The sequence below is a fragment of the Physella acuta genome, unplaced genomic scaffold, assembly GCF_028476545.2.
Source record: "Physella acuta isolate Inbredline_101_S28 unplaced genomic scaffold, ASM2847654v3 ptg001592l, whole genome shotgun sequence".
Classification (NCBI taxonomy): Eukaryota; Metazoa; Mollusca; class Gastropoda; family Physidae; genus Physella; species Physella acuta.
In genome coordinates, this window is record NW_026733106.1 from 24,399 (window position 1) to 36,418 (window position 12,020).

Here is a 12,020-nt window from a genome sequence, read left to right on the forward strand (position 1 = left end):
GATAACACATTGTTTCAGAAAAAATGTCATTCGGAACCTAATTCTGTAAATAAAGGGTTAAACATATGGCATGTGACATCATTGTTTATTGCATTCTCGTCACAACTATACACTTTTTATAAAAATGTGTTTCTACATTCTAATATGCCTTTATTTTTATTTTCCTTCTTTGAATAAAATTTTGTTTATACATTTAAAACATCTAACATATTATTTTCAACAAAAGGCCGTATCAAGTTCTCTATATATCACTGAAGATACCGATATCACAGCCTGTGAAAATATTTTGTGGACAGAGAGAGAGAGAGAGAGAGAGAGAGAGAGAGAGAAGTGCACACATGGGCTTTTATATATTAGATCGCGATATGGTAGAGCTACACACAAAAAAAAAACACTTGATTATTAAATAAAACTATGTAGGTTAAATAGATAACCATGCTAGTCTTGAATTCTCACCCTTAGTATCTTAACAGTCGTTTTTCAAAACTGTAACATACAAATATGTAATCAATAATCACGATCAACATAACTGAGAGGACTTAACAAGGTTTTTTCATAGAGAGCTTTAACAAAGGTTTAATTCCAAGCTGACTGCAAAGTGCAAATACTTCTGCACTCATGCACTGATCATTAATACATATGTACATTGTTTGCTACAACTTCTATAACAATTTTGATCCCCCCCCTCTATCCTTGGTGAGTGTTCAAGGCATTAACATAATATATGGCCTAGAGCTAGTTAAAGTTGAAATTATTCACAAAAGAAATAGAGTTAAAGAACACACTACACGCTAAATCTGCAATTTTTTGGTAGTGTAAAGTATTTTAAGCTACACATAATATACTATTTAGTTTAAAATCATCGCTAAAACCCAAACCATCCTTGAACTTGCGGGGTTTCTACTTTTAACTATACCCATATATTGTTGACATTGGTGACAAAATGTATGATAACGTGACCTTTTACATTTAACAGATTAAAATATTGAGCTATTCTAAAAAGATTATAAAAATATGTTGTAATTAATTTTTTAAGTACCCTCTGTCAGAAAGGAAAAAAAAAATTAGACTCTGCTAAAAGGTGAAGTGGGATTTCATTTATCAGACAAAGCTGAAAAATTATATACAACAGAGTTATAGCTCTAATAATAAATACATACTGAAGAAATAAACTATTAAAACTAGACTAACAAACTCGTTTATTGAATAGCATGTTTTTATTTTTTTTCAACTGAACTATCAAATCAAGCCTCTAAAACTTGCTAACATCAATTTTAAAAAGCTTGGTGGTGCGTTGTTAACGAAGAGAAGTGCCATGTTTTTTTTACCGGGCCTAGAGCTATTTTAGTGATAGCTATACTATAAAATGAAAAGCTACTACAATTGGGCAGTGCTGGCAAAAACAGCGGCTTTTTACAGCCGTTAGAAAAACCTACTTTAATTAAATTCCAAACATGTTTTAAGGAAAAATTTTAATGTCTTATTACAACTATAACAGGGATGTGACCAGACCAGGAAAAAAATTAGGAAATTTTCTTTTGACAAGAACTCAAAATGTTTTATCTATTTTTTTTATCGCAGTTAAAGCAGTCTCACACCGTTACTGTTACTAATTATTTGTTTAATGAACCTAATATTTTAAATAAAAGAAGTTTATGTTACTCTGAAATAACATTGAAAGTCTTGTCTTATTGCAATTTAATGTTTACCTTATAAATAACTTTTTAAATTTATTTTTTACAATGTAACAAAAGTGGCAATTAAGTTTTATTTTAACATTAAACTAATTTAAAATGTACTAATCTAGTCTGATTGTGCTCTTGTTTTCAATTATGTCTTATATTCTTTTAAAGATTGGCATGGCAAAATGTTAGTCTTAACTGTAAAGAGCTTTGATTTAGATTAATTGTAATTTGAAAGTTTTGGTTAATGCGATGGAAATAAAATGACAGCAAGGTGAGGAAATGGGGGTGGGAGGGAAGGGGCAATTCTACTGTGGATTGAGAGTTCAGTTATGTCTTAGATCTGTACTATCATACTTAACTTTATTTCAAGCTCTGTTGCTGACACTCCAATGAAATTGCAAGATCTTGCATTTTCTCTCATTTTTTAGATAATTTATTGTTGAACTGTAAGCGCTATGGCTACAGAATTTTCGTTTGAAATAATAAAGTTGCGTGCCATTTCTATGTGTTGATTTAATTTGATTACTCTTTCTATTATTTATCTAGGCCTATATTGAAGAAACTTCAGGTCAAAGTCATGTTTGCTTTAAAAAATGTTCTATAACATGTTAAGTAAGTGTGAACGATAAAGTATACGTTCTGTGAATAAAATGTTTCAGAATAAAAGTAAATTTTGGTGGGCTTTGTGTTCTAGAAATGTATAGTATACCTGTCGTAAGTGTAAATGCGGTATAACTGGTGCTGTTCGACTCGAGGCTGCGCCCAAAAACAAAATTTTGTGTTCTGTTTATCATTAGCAATTTATGATGAAAAGTCAATTTGAAAATTCCATTCTTCATTGTTCTACTTAAGCCACTTTCCTATGTCTGAAAGAAGGATTTACCTTCTGAGAAGACTAAGTATAATTATTGGCGATAATTCATGTACAAAGGTTCATTAAATAATAAAATTAACTTTGTTGTTTTATTCATATTCTTTATATTTAGAGTGAGAGTCTGTTGTGTGTATATTTAGCTCAGGGCACAGGGATTTTAGGGTCAGGAGCTAAGGGTTCATAAGGTTAAAGATAAAAAAAGCAATTTAAAATTTTTGTTGCTCACGCTGATGATGTTTTCTCATTTGTTTTCAACTCATTGTAGGCACGTACTTCATCTGCAAATATATTTATAGCTGTTATTTTAAAGTTATTTGTATTTTTAAATATACATTTAAAAAGTAATTTGATTATTAAGTCTTGTAACAATTTTTATGTGTGGCAATTACTTTTATTTGAACTTTTAAAAAATAGATAATATGTAGGTATGAAAATTTCAAAATAGTTCCAATTTTTACAAAAAGTTGTTTTTTTCCCCACATAAATTAAAAAAAAATACATTTCATATTTACTAATATTAGAATATATCAAATAGGTTTTAAGACACATCAAGTAATTTTTTCTATTAATACTTAAGTTTGTTGTAAATGGATTTTAAGCAGAATAGATAAGGCATACCAAAGCCCAATAAGCCAGGCCAAAATAATGTGCCTCGAGTAGACATTTAAAAATCAAAATGGGTGGATTGAAGTTTAAAAACATAGCTTTATATGATTAACTATCATTATTAAATAGAAAGACAATGATCACATTTATTAATTGTTGCTCCCAAAACTCAAAATGAGTGGATTAAAGGTTAAATACATAACTTTATATGATTAACTATCATTATGAAATAGAAAGGCTATGATCACCTTTATTAATTGCTGCTTCCAAAGGAACAGGTAATGACAAGCAATAATCTTCTCGCTTGGAGTAACGAACTTTTTTGGATGAAGAGCACATTATCCTTTCTTCCACTTGAAACCGAAAGCAGTCGCAAGGATTATCATTTCCTCTGCTGTTTTTCTATCAAGATAAAAGGCGATGACTGAAAGAGGCTCTTAAAAGTTTCATTAAGAAATTTCTATATGCACTTGTTTACTTTCTAAAAATTGATTATTGTCATTACTAAACAGTTTCTCAAAAAGTATAGTGTCAGCTAGATTCAGAAAAGAGCTTTTAAGTTTTCAGTCTGCTTGACTCCTCAGCTCAAAGTTATAAGACATAGCAAGGTCACCCAGCCATGATGGGTGTGCAGTGGTGGCACTCATTTTTTAAGTGAATCATGAATATCAATCACCACATTTAACTAATCTTGAACCCAAAGTTTGAAATTTTTTAAACCCTGTTGTTGAACAGAAATGTTATAAAACAGACAATTATTTCATCACTTTCCAAGACATCTGAAGCATTATATTCAGTCCTTTATTTAACAATCTTTAAAAAAATATTTAAAGGATTGGGCATTTAACCAAATTAGTTCTTGATGAATTTTTGAACACCCTCCCTCCCCCCCCACTACAACTGTATGTAAACCCCAAAATGAAACAACTGCTTATCTTACTCATACTATTATTTTATAGGGACAGTAGTCACAAATGTCTTCCCCTTTCTTGTGATGATCCAGTGGAAATTGTAAGATCATGTGGTGGAATTTAAGAAACAATTTATTTCACAAAGAATTAACTTAAAACAAATACGCTATTACTTATGTTTGTAGTGGCTCATAGAGGATGTGACAGCATTAACTTTCATTTAATTTTCTTCACTGACACAAGAAATGATGGCATTAGATAAATTTCATTGTTTTTTTTTCTTGATTACTAGCAAAGTAACTTGTTACAGGTTACAACTTATCATTTATATAAGCCAGAGATAAATATTAAACTAGACAGTCTTCATATGTTATCCAAGTATTATTTTAATACTTCGGTTCTTAACTTTTTTGAGTGGCGACCCCTTTTATAAAAAGTGACCCATGACCCTCATAAAATAAATAAAATACTTAAAAAAAACTTTTTAAAAAACCACGTTTTTCTTGTGGACTAAAAAGTAGAAAATAAATTTTTCTTTTGTGCTTCCTCGAGCTGTGCAGGTTCTTGTGATGACTGACAAAAAACGTGAGTACGTTCACCATCAAATTTCCCGACCCATCTGCCCGACCCACGTTTTTTGTCAGTCATCACAAGAACCTGCACAGCTCGAGGAAGCACAAAAGAAAAATTTATTTTCTACTTTTTAGTCCACAAGAAAAACGTGGTTTTTTAAAAACTTTTTTTTAAGTATTTTATTTTCTCCTTTTTAGTCCGTTGCTACACATGAAAAACGTGGTTTTTAAAAAGTTTTATATATAGTTTATTTTCTACTTTATCTAATGACTTGATTAAGTATGACTTGACTAAGTGTTTATAAATACACGGACTAAAAATCTTGAGCGACCGATACGCTTTAAACAGAGAGAGCGTAATTTAATTAAGCCTACATGCCGTGACCAGGATTCGAACCTGGGTTGTCGCGGCCACAACGCGAAGTACTAACCACTATACGATCATGGCCAGCGCGCTCACATCGATTGGGGCCGAAGTAACTGTGTCAATAGGCCTCCAGTCTTGTCGGTATGTTTAGAAATCATGTCCTCGATTTTATGGTCCTTGGGGCGTAATTTAATTAAGCTAATTTAGGTCTCTAATTGCTAGTTTTTATGATTGCATCTGAAATTGTTAGGCGAAAATAGCCTGCATTCCAAATTTCAGATCTCTAGAGCAATCAGAAGTGGGCTAATTTTCGTTGTCAATTTTAACAACAAACCCACAAACAAACAAACGCGAAGCTGAGTTAAGAAAAACGTGTTAAAAAGTTGAAAGTAGTAAGAAATTAATAAACACCAAAATAAGATTTTCAAGTATAATTTAAATGCAAATTATTTTTGATAACTCTTTTATGCGATGGGTAAAATGACATGCTATTCACGAGCCTCAACATTCGCAGTTGTTTTTGTTAACGCTAACATCATGTCATTCTCTATTTATTTTTTATTTTGTTTTTAATTTAAAAAGTGTTGAAAATCCACTCTCGCAAAGATATGTAGTAACAAAAAAGGAACTAAAACTCGAAGGGCAATCAATGAATAGTTGTGAATGGTGCATTTTCAAGAGATTCAAGATACCCAGAAATCTCTTACCAATTTTTATTTATCTCACTATCAGATTCATCTACCGAATTGCAGTTTTTCAAATGTGGCAATATTTCCAAGATTTATTTTTCTTCGCTAATTTTCTAGCTTTGATACAAATTATAACAGACTGTATTTGGTGAATTGCATTTGGAGTGAAACGTGTGTGAGAGTTGAATATCTGGCCAAAGGAAGTGAATGCATGAGCGATCAATCACTGTATTTTGCATGCTTTTTAGAGATCACTCACTGACTGAAGGGAGTGAATGTAGGGGTATATAATTGGGGAAAATGAGATGTTCGACGGACCACCTAGATCACGGGTTCCCAAACTGGCGGTCGTGAAGGGCTTTCTGGTAGACAAAACCTTAGCAATGAAAAAAAAACATAATTATTTAGAAGAATATCTGAAATTCGGTCTTACTAACATCACTGGAAATGGAATAGAAAAGAAACAATGCGTACTGTGCAAAGGTGTTCTCATCAACGAGTCTATGAAACCTTAAAAACTAATTTTGAGACGAGTTATTCGGAACACACCAAAAAGATAGGGAGTTCTTTCGTCTGCATGAAGTTAGTTGCAAACGTCAGATACTTGATCGAACAGGAAGTTTTCACCCAGCATTAGTGTAAGCATCATACGAAGTTGCCTTAAAAAAAACTCTCACACAATAGGAGAAAATCTCATCAAACCCTCAATGTTGAAGATGGTGAAATTAATTTTTGGGAATTTCAGTGCAGTAAAGATGGAACAGATATTTCTGTCTAATAATTCTATTCAGCGACTTATAGCAGACATGTCTGTAGATGTTAAAGGATACATTTTAAATTAAATCAAACTTTCACCATTGTTTGCTTTTCGAGTTGATGAATCAACTGACGGGAATTCGTGTTAGCAGTTGCTTGTCTTTGTGAAATATATTCATTCAGATGAAAGTAAAGACAAGAAAGAAGAGTTGCTGTTATGTGAAGATATCATAGAGAAAATAAATACGTCTTTTTTTTGACTGGATGATTAAAAATGGGAAAACGGCTGTGGGGTTCGTACGGATTGTGCGCCATCTATGTTTGGGTCAAGATCTTGCTTTCAGAAAACAGTAAAAGATTTAGATCCCTAACAAAGGGGAATCCATAGCATGATTCACCGTTATGCCATCGCCAGCAAGACTCTTCCGATTCCATTGCTTGCTAACGCTAATGAAAGTCGTAAATTATATTAAACCTGGAGCCCTAAATACCCGTCTGTTTCAAGAACTGTGCAAAGATATGAATAAAGATCACTAGGTAATGCTTTTCTACATTACAGTACGCTGTAAGTGCACCCCCGGAGAAAAAAGGTTGGAAGAAACACTGGTTACCTATCCTCTGCTTCCCTTGATGTTGTGAGCATTCACAATGAATTACAAGATGTATTCTTAAATGTGCTGAATGATTCCGCGTCAGTATGCACCATTCATACCCAAACGTTAAATTGATTGTCTTTTGAGTTTTAGTTCCTTTTGTGTCTGCATATCTTTGCCATATCTTTGCGAGAATAGATTTTCAACACTTCTCCAATTAAAAACAAAGATATAAAATAAATGTTAAGAATGACATGAGGTTAAAGTTAAAAAACCTCAACCGCGAATGTCGAGGCTATTTAATAGCATGCAGTTTTACTTATCATATTAAAACAGTTATCAATAATAATTCATAATGAAAGTCTACTAGAAAATCTAATTTTAGTAATGATTAATTTCCTTACTAATTTCGACTTTTTAATTCTATGGGGGTCGCGGGTCACTTAATTTTTATAAAAGGGGGTCGCCACTAGAAAAAGTTTGGGAACCACTGTCCTAGATGAATGCAATGTGTGTTGACAGTTAGGAAATAAAGTTATAAAATGAACAGTAGTCTATCGTCTATTCTTGAAAGAAGGAACTCGCAATAACAACGTATTGTTACATTGGTGTCAGAAGTGGTCAACATATTGTTACATTGGTTTCATAAGTGGTCAACATATTGTAACATTGGTGTCAGAAGTGGTAAGTATATTGTTACATTAAACAACAATGTATTGTTACACAAATGTCCCAAGATTATCATGCAAAGAGATATTTGTTTTTTCCCCTGATGCTTCAAGTTAAGCCTATTTTCCTGTTCGAAAATATCTGCTAGGTATGCTACTCTCTCCAACCACTCTTTTTCGTTGAAGTATATCTAAATGTCTGGTTACCATGCACTTCCAAGAACAACTTGATTTCATCTTTCAATTCGAAAACATGATTCATAACATTTCCTTTTGACAGCCAGTGTAAATGTAGTGTAGAAAAGCAGAACTTTGTGATAAGTGCCTCTCTAAAGAATCAAGCTGGTGAGGGCTTTGTTGTGAATCATGAGGTGGATTCCCCTTGATTGGGGAGCTAAAATCTTTTACTTTTTTCAGATTTTGACTCAAGCATTGATGGTGCACCGTACAAACCTCACAGCCGTTTTCCCAGTTTAATCCGCCAGTTTCAAAAACATTTTTTTTTCTGCATATCTTCACTTTTTGTAGTAGTTTCAAGCACTAAAAAATAGAAACACTTCTTTGATATCATCTGAATGAATATATTTCACAAAGACAACTGTGCACAAGCTCATGCCTGTTGTTTCATCAACTTGAAAAGCAAACAGTGAAAGCTTGATTACATTCAAAATTTGTTCTAACATCTACAGACATGTCTGCTATAAGATATTAGACAAATATTTGTTACATCTTTATTGCACTGGAATCCCCAAGAATTATTTCACAATCTTCAACATGCAGCGTTTCATTTTCTCCTATTTCTAATGCGACTTCATATGATGCTTGCACTAACGTTGTGTTTCCTTTGTAAAAATTTCCTGTTCGATGAAGTCTCTGACGTTTGCAACTAGCTTCATGCCAAACAAAGAACATCTTATAATTTTGGTGTGTTCCGAATGACTCATCTCAAAATGACTAAGAACAATCTGAAAACTTCAATACTCTGTTCATGTTTTTAAAATGTTAGCCAGGAAAACAAACAATTGCAGGAACCAGGAGATTTCACATGAAAAAGCTAAATCGGCATAAGTAATAAAATAAAAAATTAGAAAAGTATATAGAAGTATTTCCAGGAATCACACACTCTTTCGTTGTTTAATATAAAATTATTCAAACTTCAAGACACCATTAAAGATTTAAAATAATAAATTGTTGAGAGAATTTTTTGTTTTGTTTAGCATACCAGTTGGCCACCCCTGCGGATCACAACCCACAGTTTGTGGAACGAATGATTTAATACATATTATTCAGATCTACCTCTAGACTAGATGTCAGTAGACTAAGGCCAGTAACCGTCTAAAATCCATTAATGAATGATAAAAATTACTGCCTGCTGGATAAAGACTACTGCATTCAAATTTTATACCAATCAGATTTCCCCCTATTTACCAAGTATCAGTGTCAGCTAAGAAAGCAAAAGTAACAGAGCAATGAATGATGTTAAAAAAATGTTAAATTTTAGCTTTGCACAGTGATGGATATTGTAACATTAAGGAGTGCAAGAATGGCGGAAAGTGCAGTAAGTGGTATAAATGCTCGTAGTCTTTTTAATAAAAATGATTTCTAGATTCTGAAAATGATTTAAGTTTAAACAGTGATGATTATTTTTTTAAAACTCCAAACCCGGTGATTTTAAATACTAATTTTGTGGATTCGGAAAGTGATAAAATATGTTTCTCAAATCTGGAATTTCGGATATCCATGAAAAGTGGTATCCCTGGACTTATGTTATTTTCATAGCTAAAAAGAAACAGATGAATTCCATCAAACTCAATGAAACATCATGATTTTTATTTTTTTATTTTCTAAATCCCACATATACATAATTGCATAACTCTAGTAATTTAGCTAAATTCAATAATTTCAACAAAATTTAACAAGACTATATTTTGCACGATAAAAAATATATATAATAATCCATTGAAATTTATTTTAATCCAATTAAAAGCAAAGATTTAGCTCATAGATCTAGTGTTAATAAACAGAATACCTCAATCATTGAAATGATATGAAGAAAGTATTCCTGGGCATCTTGCTGCTTTTTAGTGGAAAATTCTGGATGTCCTTTACCAACCAAACTTTTAAACATCTGTGGTTTAATACCAAGTGGTGGCTGATTGAAATATATAGGATATTAACATTATTGAGTATAATTAATAAAAACATAATTGATAAAGAAATGAGTTAAGTACTATAAAGTGTATTAAGAAACAAAATGTAAGTATTATATTTATAAAGCTGATTGAGGAATAAATCTATGGGCCCAGAAGGTGCTTGTGATATCACACTAGTAATGACTATAAAAACAGGCAAATAAAAAGTGATAAGCATTTGTGTTTTAAAAAGGACAAAAATAGCATAATAAAATGAAATAAACCGGGAGTGATCTCCCCTTAACTTTCTAGAATATTCTAATATAAAACAACAGGGGATGGGAACTCGGGATAGAGTTATGATTTTTAATCCATTTTAAATACTTAAACTTTTTAAAATAGAATAGAATCTCATAGAAAATAGAATTGCGCACCAAGCGAACGCCGAAGAAAGATGTGTATAATAGTGCGGAATATTATTAGTACTTTATAAATTAACATGCGTTTTTTGAGAAATCGGAAAGAGTGAAAATTACTACTTCCGGTCAACGGAAATTACTCAAAATTTGACAGAGGGTAGAGAATTAGATCTTTTACTTAAATGTGAAATTTCATTTATCCATCTGAAATAGTACTCGTTATAGGCTTTTGAAAAATTCAAAGTAGAAAAAGTACCACTTCCAGTTATCGGAAATCGCTCAAAAGTTGAAATGGATCTATGATTTTGATAAAATACTTATAAATGAAATTTCATCAACCTAGCTGTAACGGTACTCAAGTTATCGTGTTTACACACATACACACAGACAAGAATGCAAAATTATGTTTTTCCGTATCAGTGAGGTGTAAAATGTCAAGATTTATAAAAATCTCGATTTTTTTTTTGTGCACGATTACAAGACTTTCTCTATACTTCGTATGTATGAGAAAGTAAAAATGAGTCCTACTCTAGAACTAATCGTTAACAATAGACTCCTCAATTGAGTATCACTGTTGTTATAACTCGACCAATACTTTTTAAAAAATCTGGCATACAAAATTTTTTTAATAAATCAGGCGAATATTTATTTATTCTGAAATGATGCAAGTTATTTCTGAAGAATATAAACACAGATAAGCAGATGATGATCTAAACTTTTATGCAAAAGAATGCAATAATTAGCATTGTAACAAAACATTCCTTTCCACCTAAGTAGTGAATGATGTCTTTAAAATTTAAACAAGTTATTAAACAAGTCTAGTGACAATTTTAGCGCAATTTCCTTATTTACGCGTCATCACGTTCAATAGATGCGTCATCACGTTCCATGGCTGCGCCATCACGTTCAGTAGGCGCGCAATGGTTTTTAGTCATATAACTCTATTGTTTTTAAAAAATGTGAAAAAATTATTAGGCCTAGCGAAACAAAACCTTGTAATTGTAACTCCCTATCACTCTCATATAAATTATAAATAAATTAATAGGGTACAAAAATAACGTTTGAATTAATAAGTAAATAAGTAATAAAAAAAATAAACTTATAGCAAGATCTAAAAGATAGCGAAAAATAGATATCTATATATTGCTATATAGTACTGTTGTGTATTATGTATAATGTAAGTTTAAAATTTTTTTTGTGACGGAACGAAAGGATATTTCTGAAAACTTTCTTCGGCAATATTGTTCTAAATTATGGCAGGAATCGATTGTTAAATGTTTCAAGTCACTAAGTGGTCTGGTTGCCGAGATATGGGCAAATGTCATGTGACATGGGACTGGGTAGTTTCGTGCCTAGCCGTGTCAGTCACACGCAAGGCTGCTGTCTGTGGACACGGTGACAGTACCAAGATGTAGACCTAATGAGGGTAGTGTGGGTATATAAATTATGTTTATTGTTAGAATACTTATTTGTGTATTCCTGCTAGTGCTGCATGTGCACACTAGTTAGGTTGAGTATTTATTTAAGTATTTATTGTTGTACTACTTATTGGTACTTGTTGGCAGTACTGTGTACTGACCGCAACATTTTATTGTACTTGTGTATGTTTGTAGCCTACACGTGGTGTTATCATGAATGTAACTTTTTCTTTACATTTGTTTTAGGGCTACAGTTTTTGGTTTTCCTGTTCGTTTGGTATTCTTCTGTAATCGTCATACTACTGTGTTTTCTGCATCGCCGTCATGGCT

At 32.1% G+C, this 12,020-nt stretch overlaps 1 protein-coding gene across 3 annotated transcripts in view; it reads right to left on the reverse strand.

The window, feature by feature from the left end:
• LOC131929082 (ubiquitin carboxyl-terminal hydrolase 5) overlaps nucleotides 1-12,020 on the reverse strand; it is an 86,121-nt gene that overhangs the window by 24,391 nt on the left and 49,710 nt on the right. For all 3 annotated transcript variants that reach the window (XM_059285275.1, XM_059285273.1, XM_059285274.1), the window contains exons 12-14: nucleotides 9,751-9,873; nucleotides 3,414-3,567; nucleotides 2,786-2,837 (exon numbers count right to left, since the gene is read on the reverse strand). In XM_059285275.1, the coding sequence (XP_059141258.1) occupies nucleotides 2,786-2,837; nucleotides 3,414-3,567; nucleotides 9,751-9,873 (329 nt within the window). The remainder of the gene's footprint in view (nucleotides 1-2,785; nucleotides 2,838-3,413; nucleotides 3,568-9,750; nucleotides 9,874-12,020) is intronic.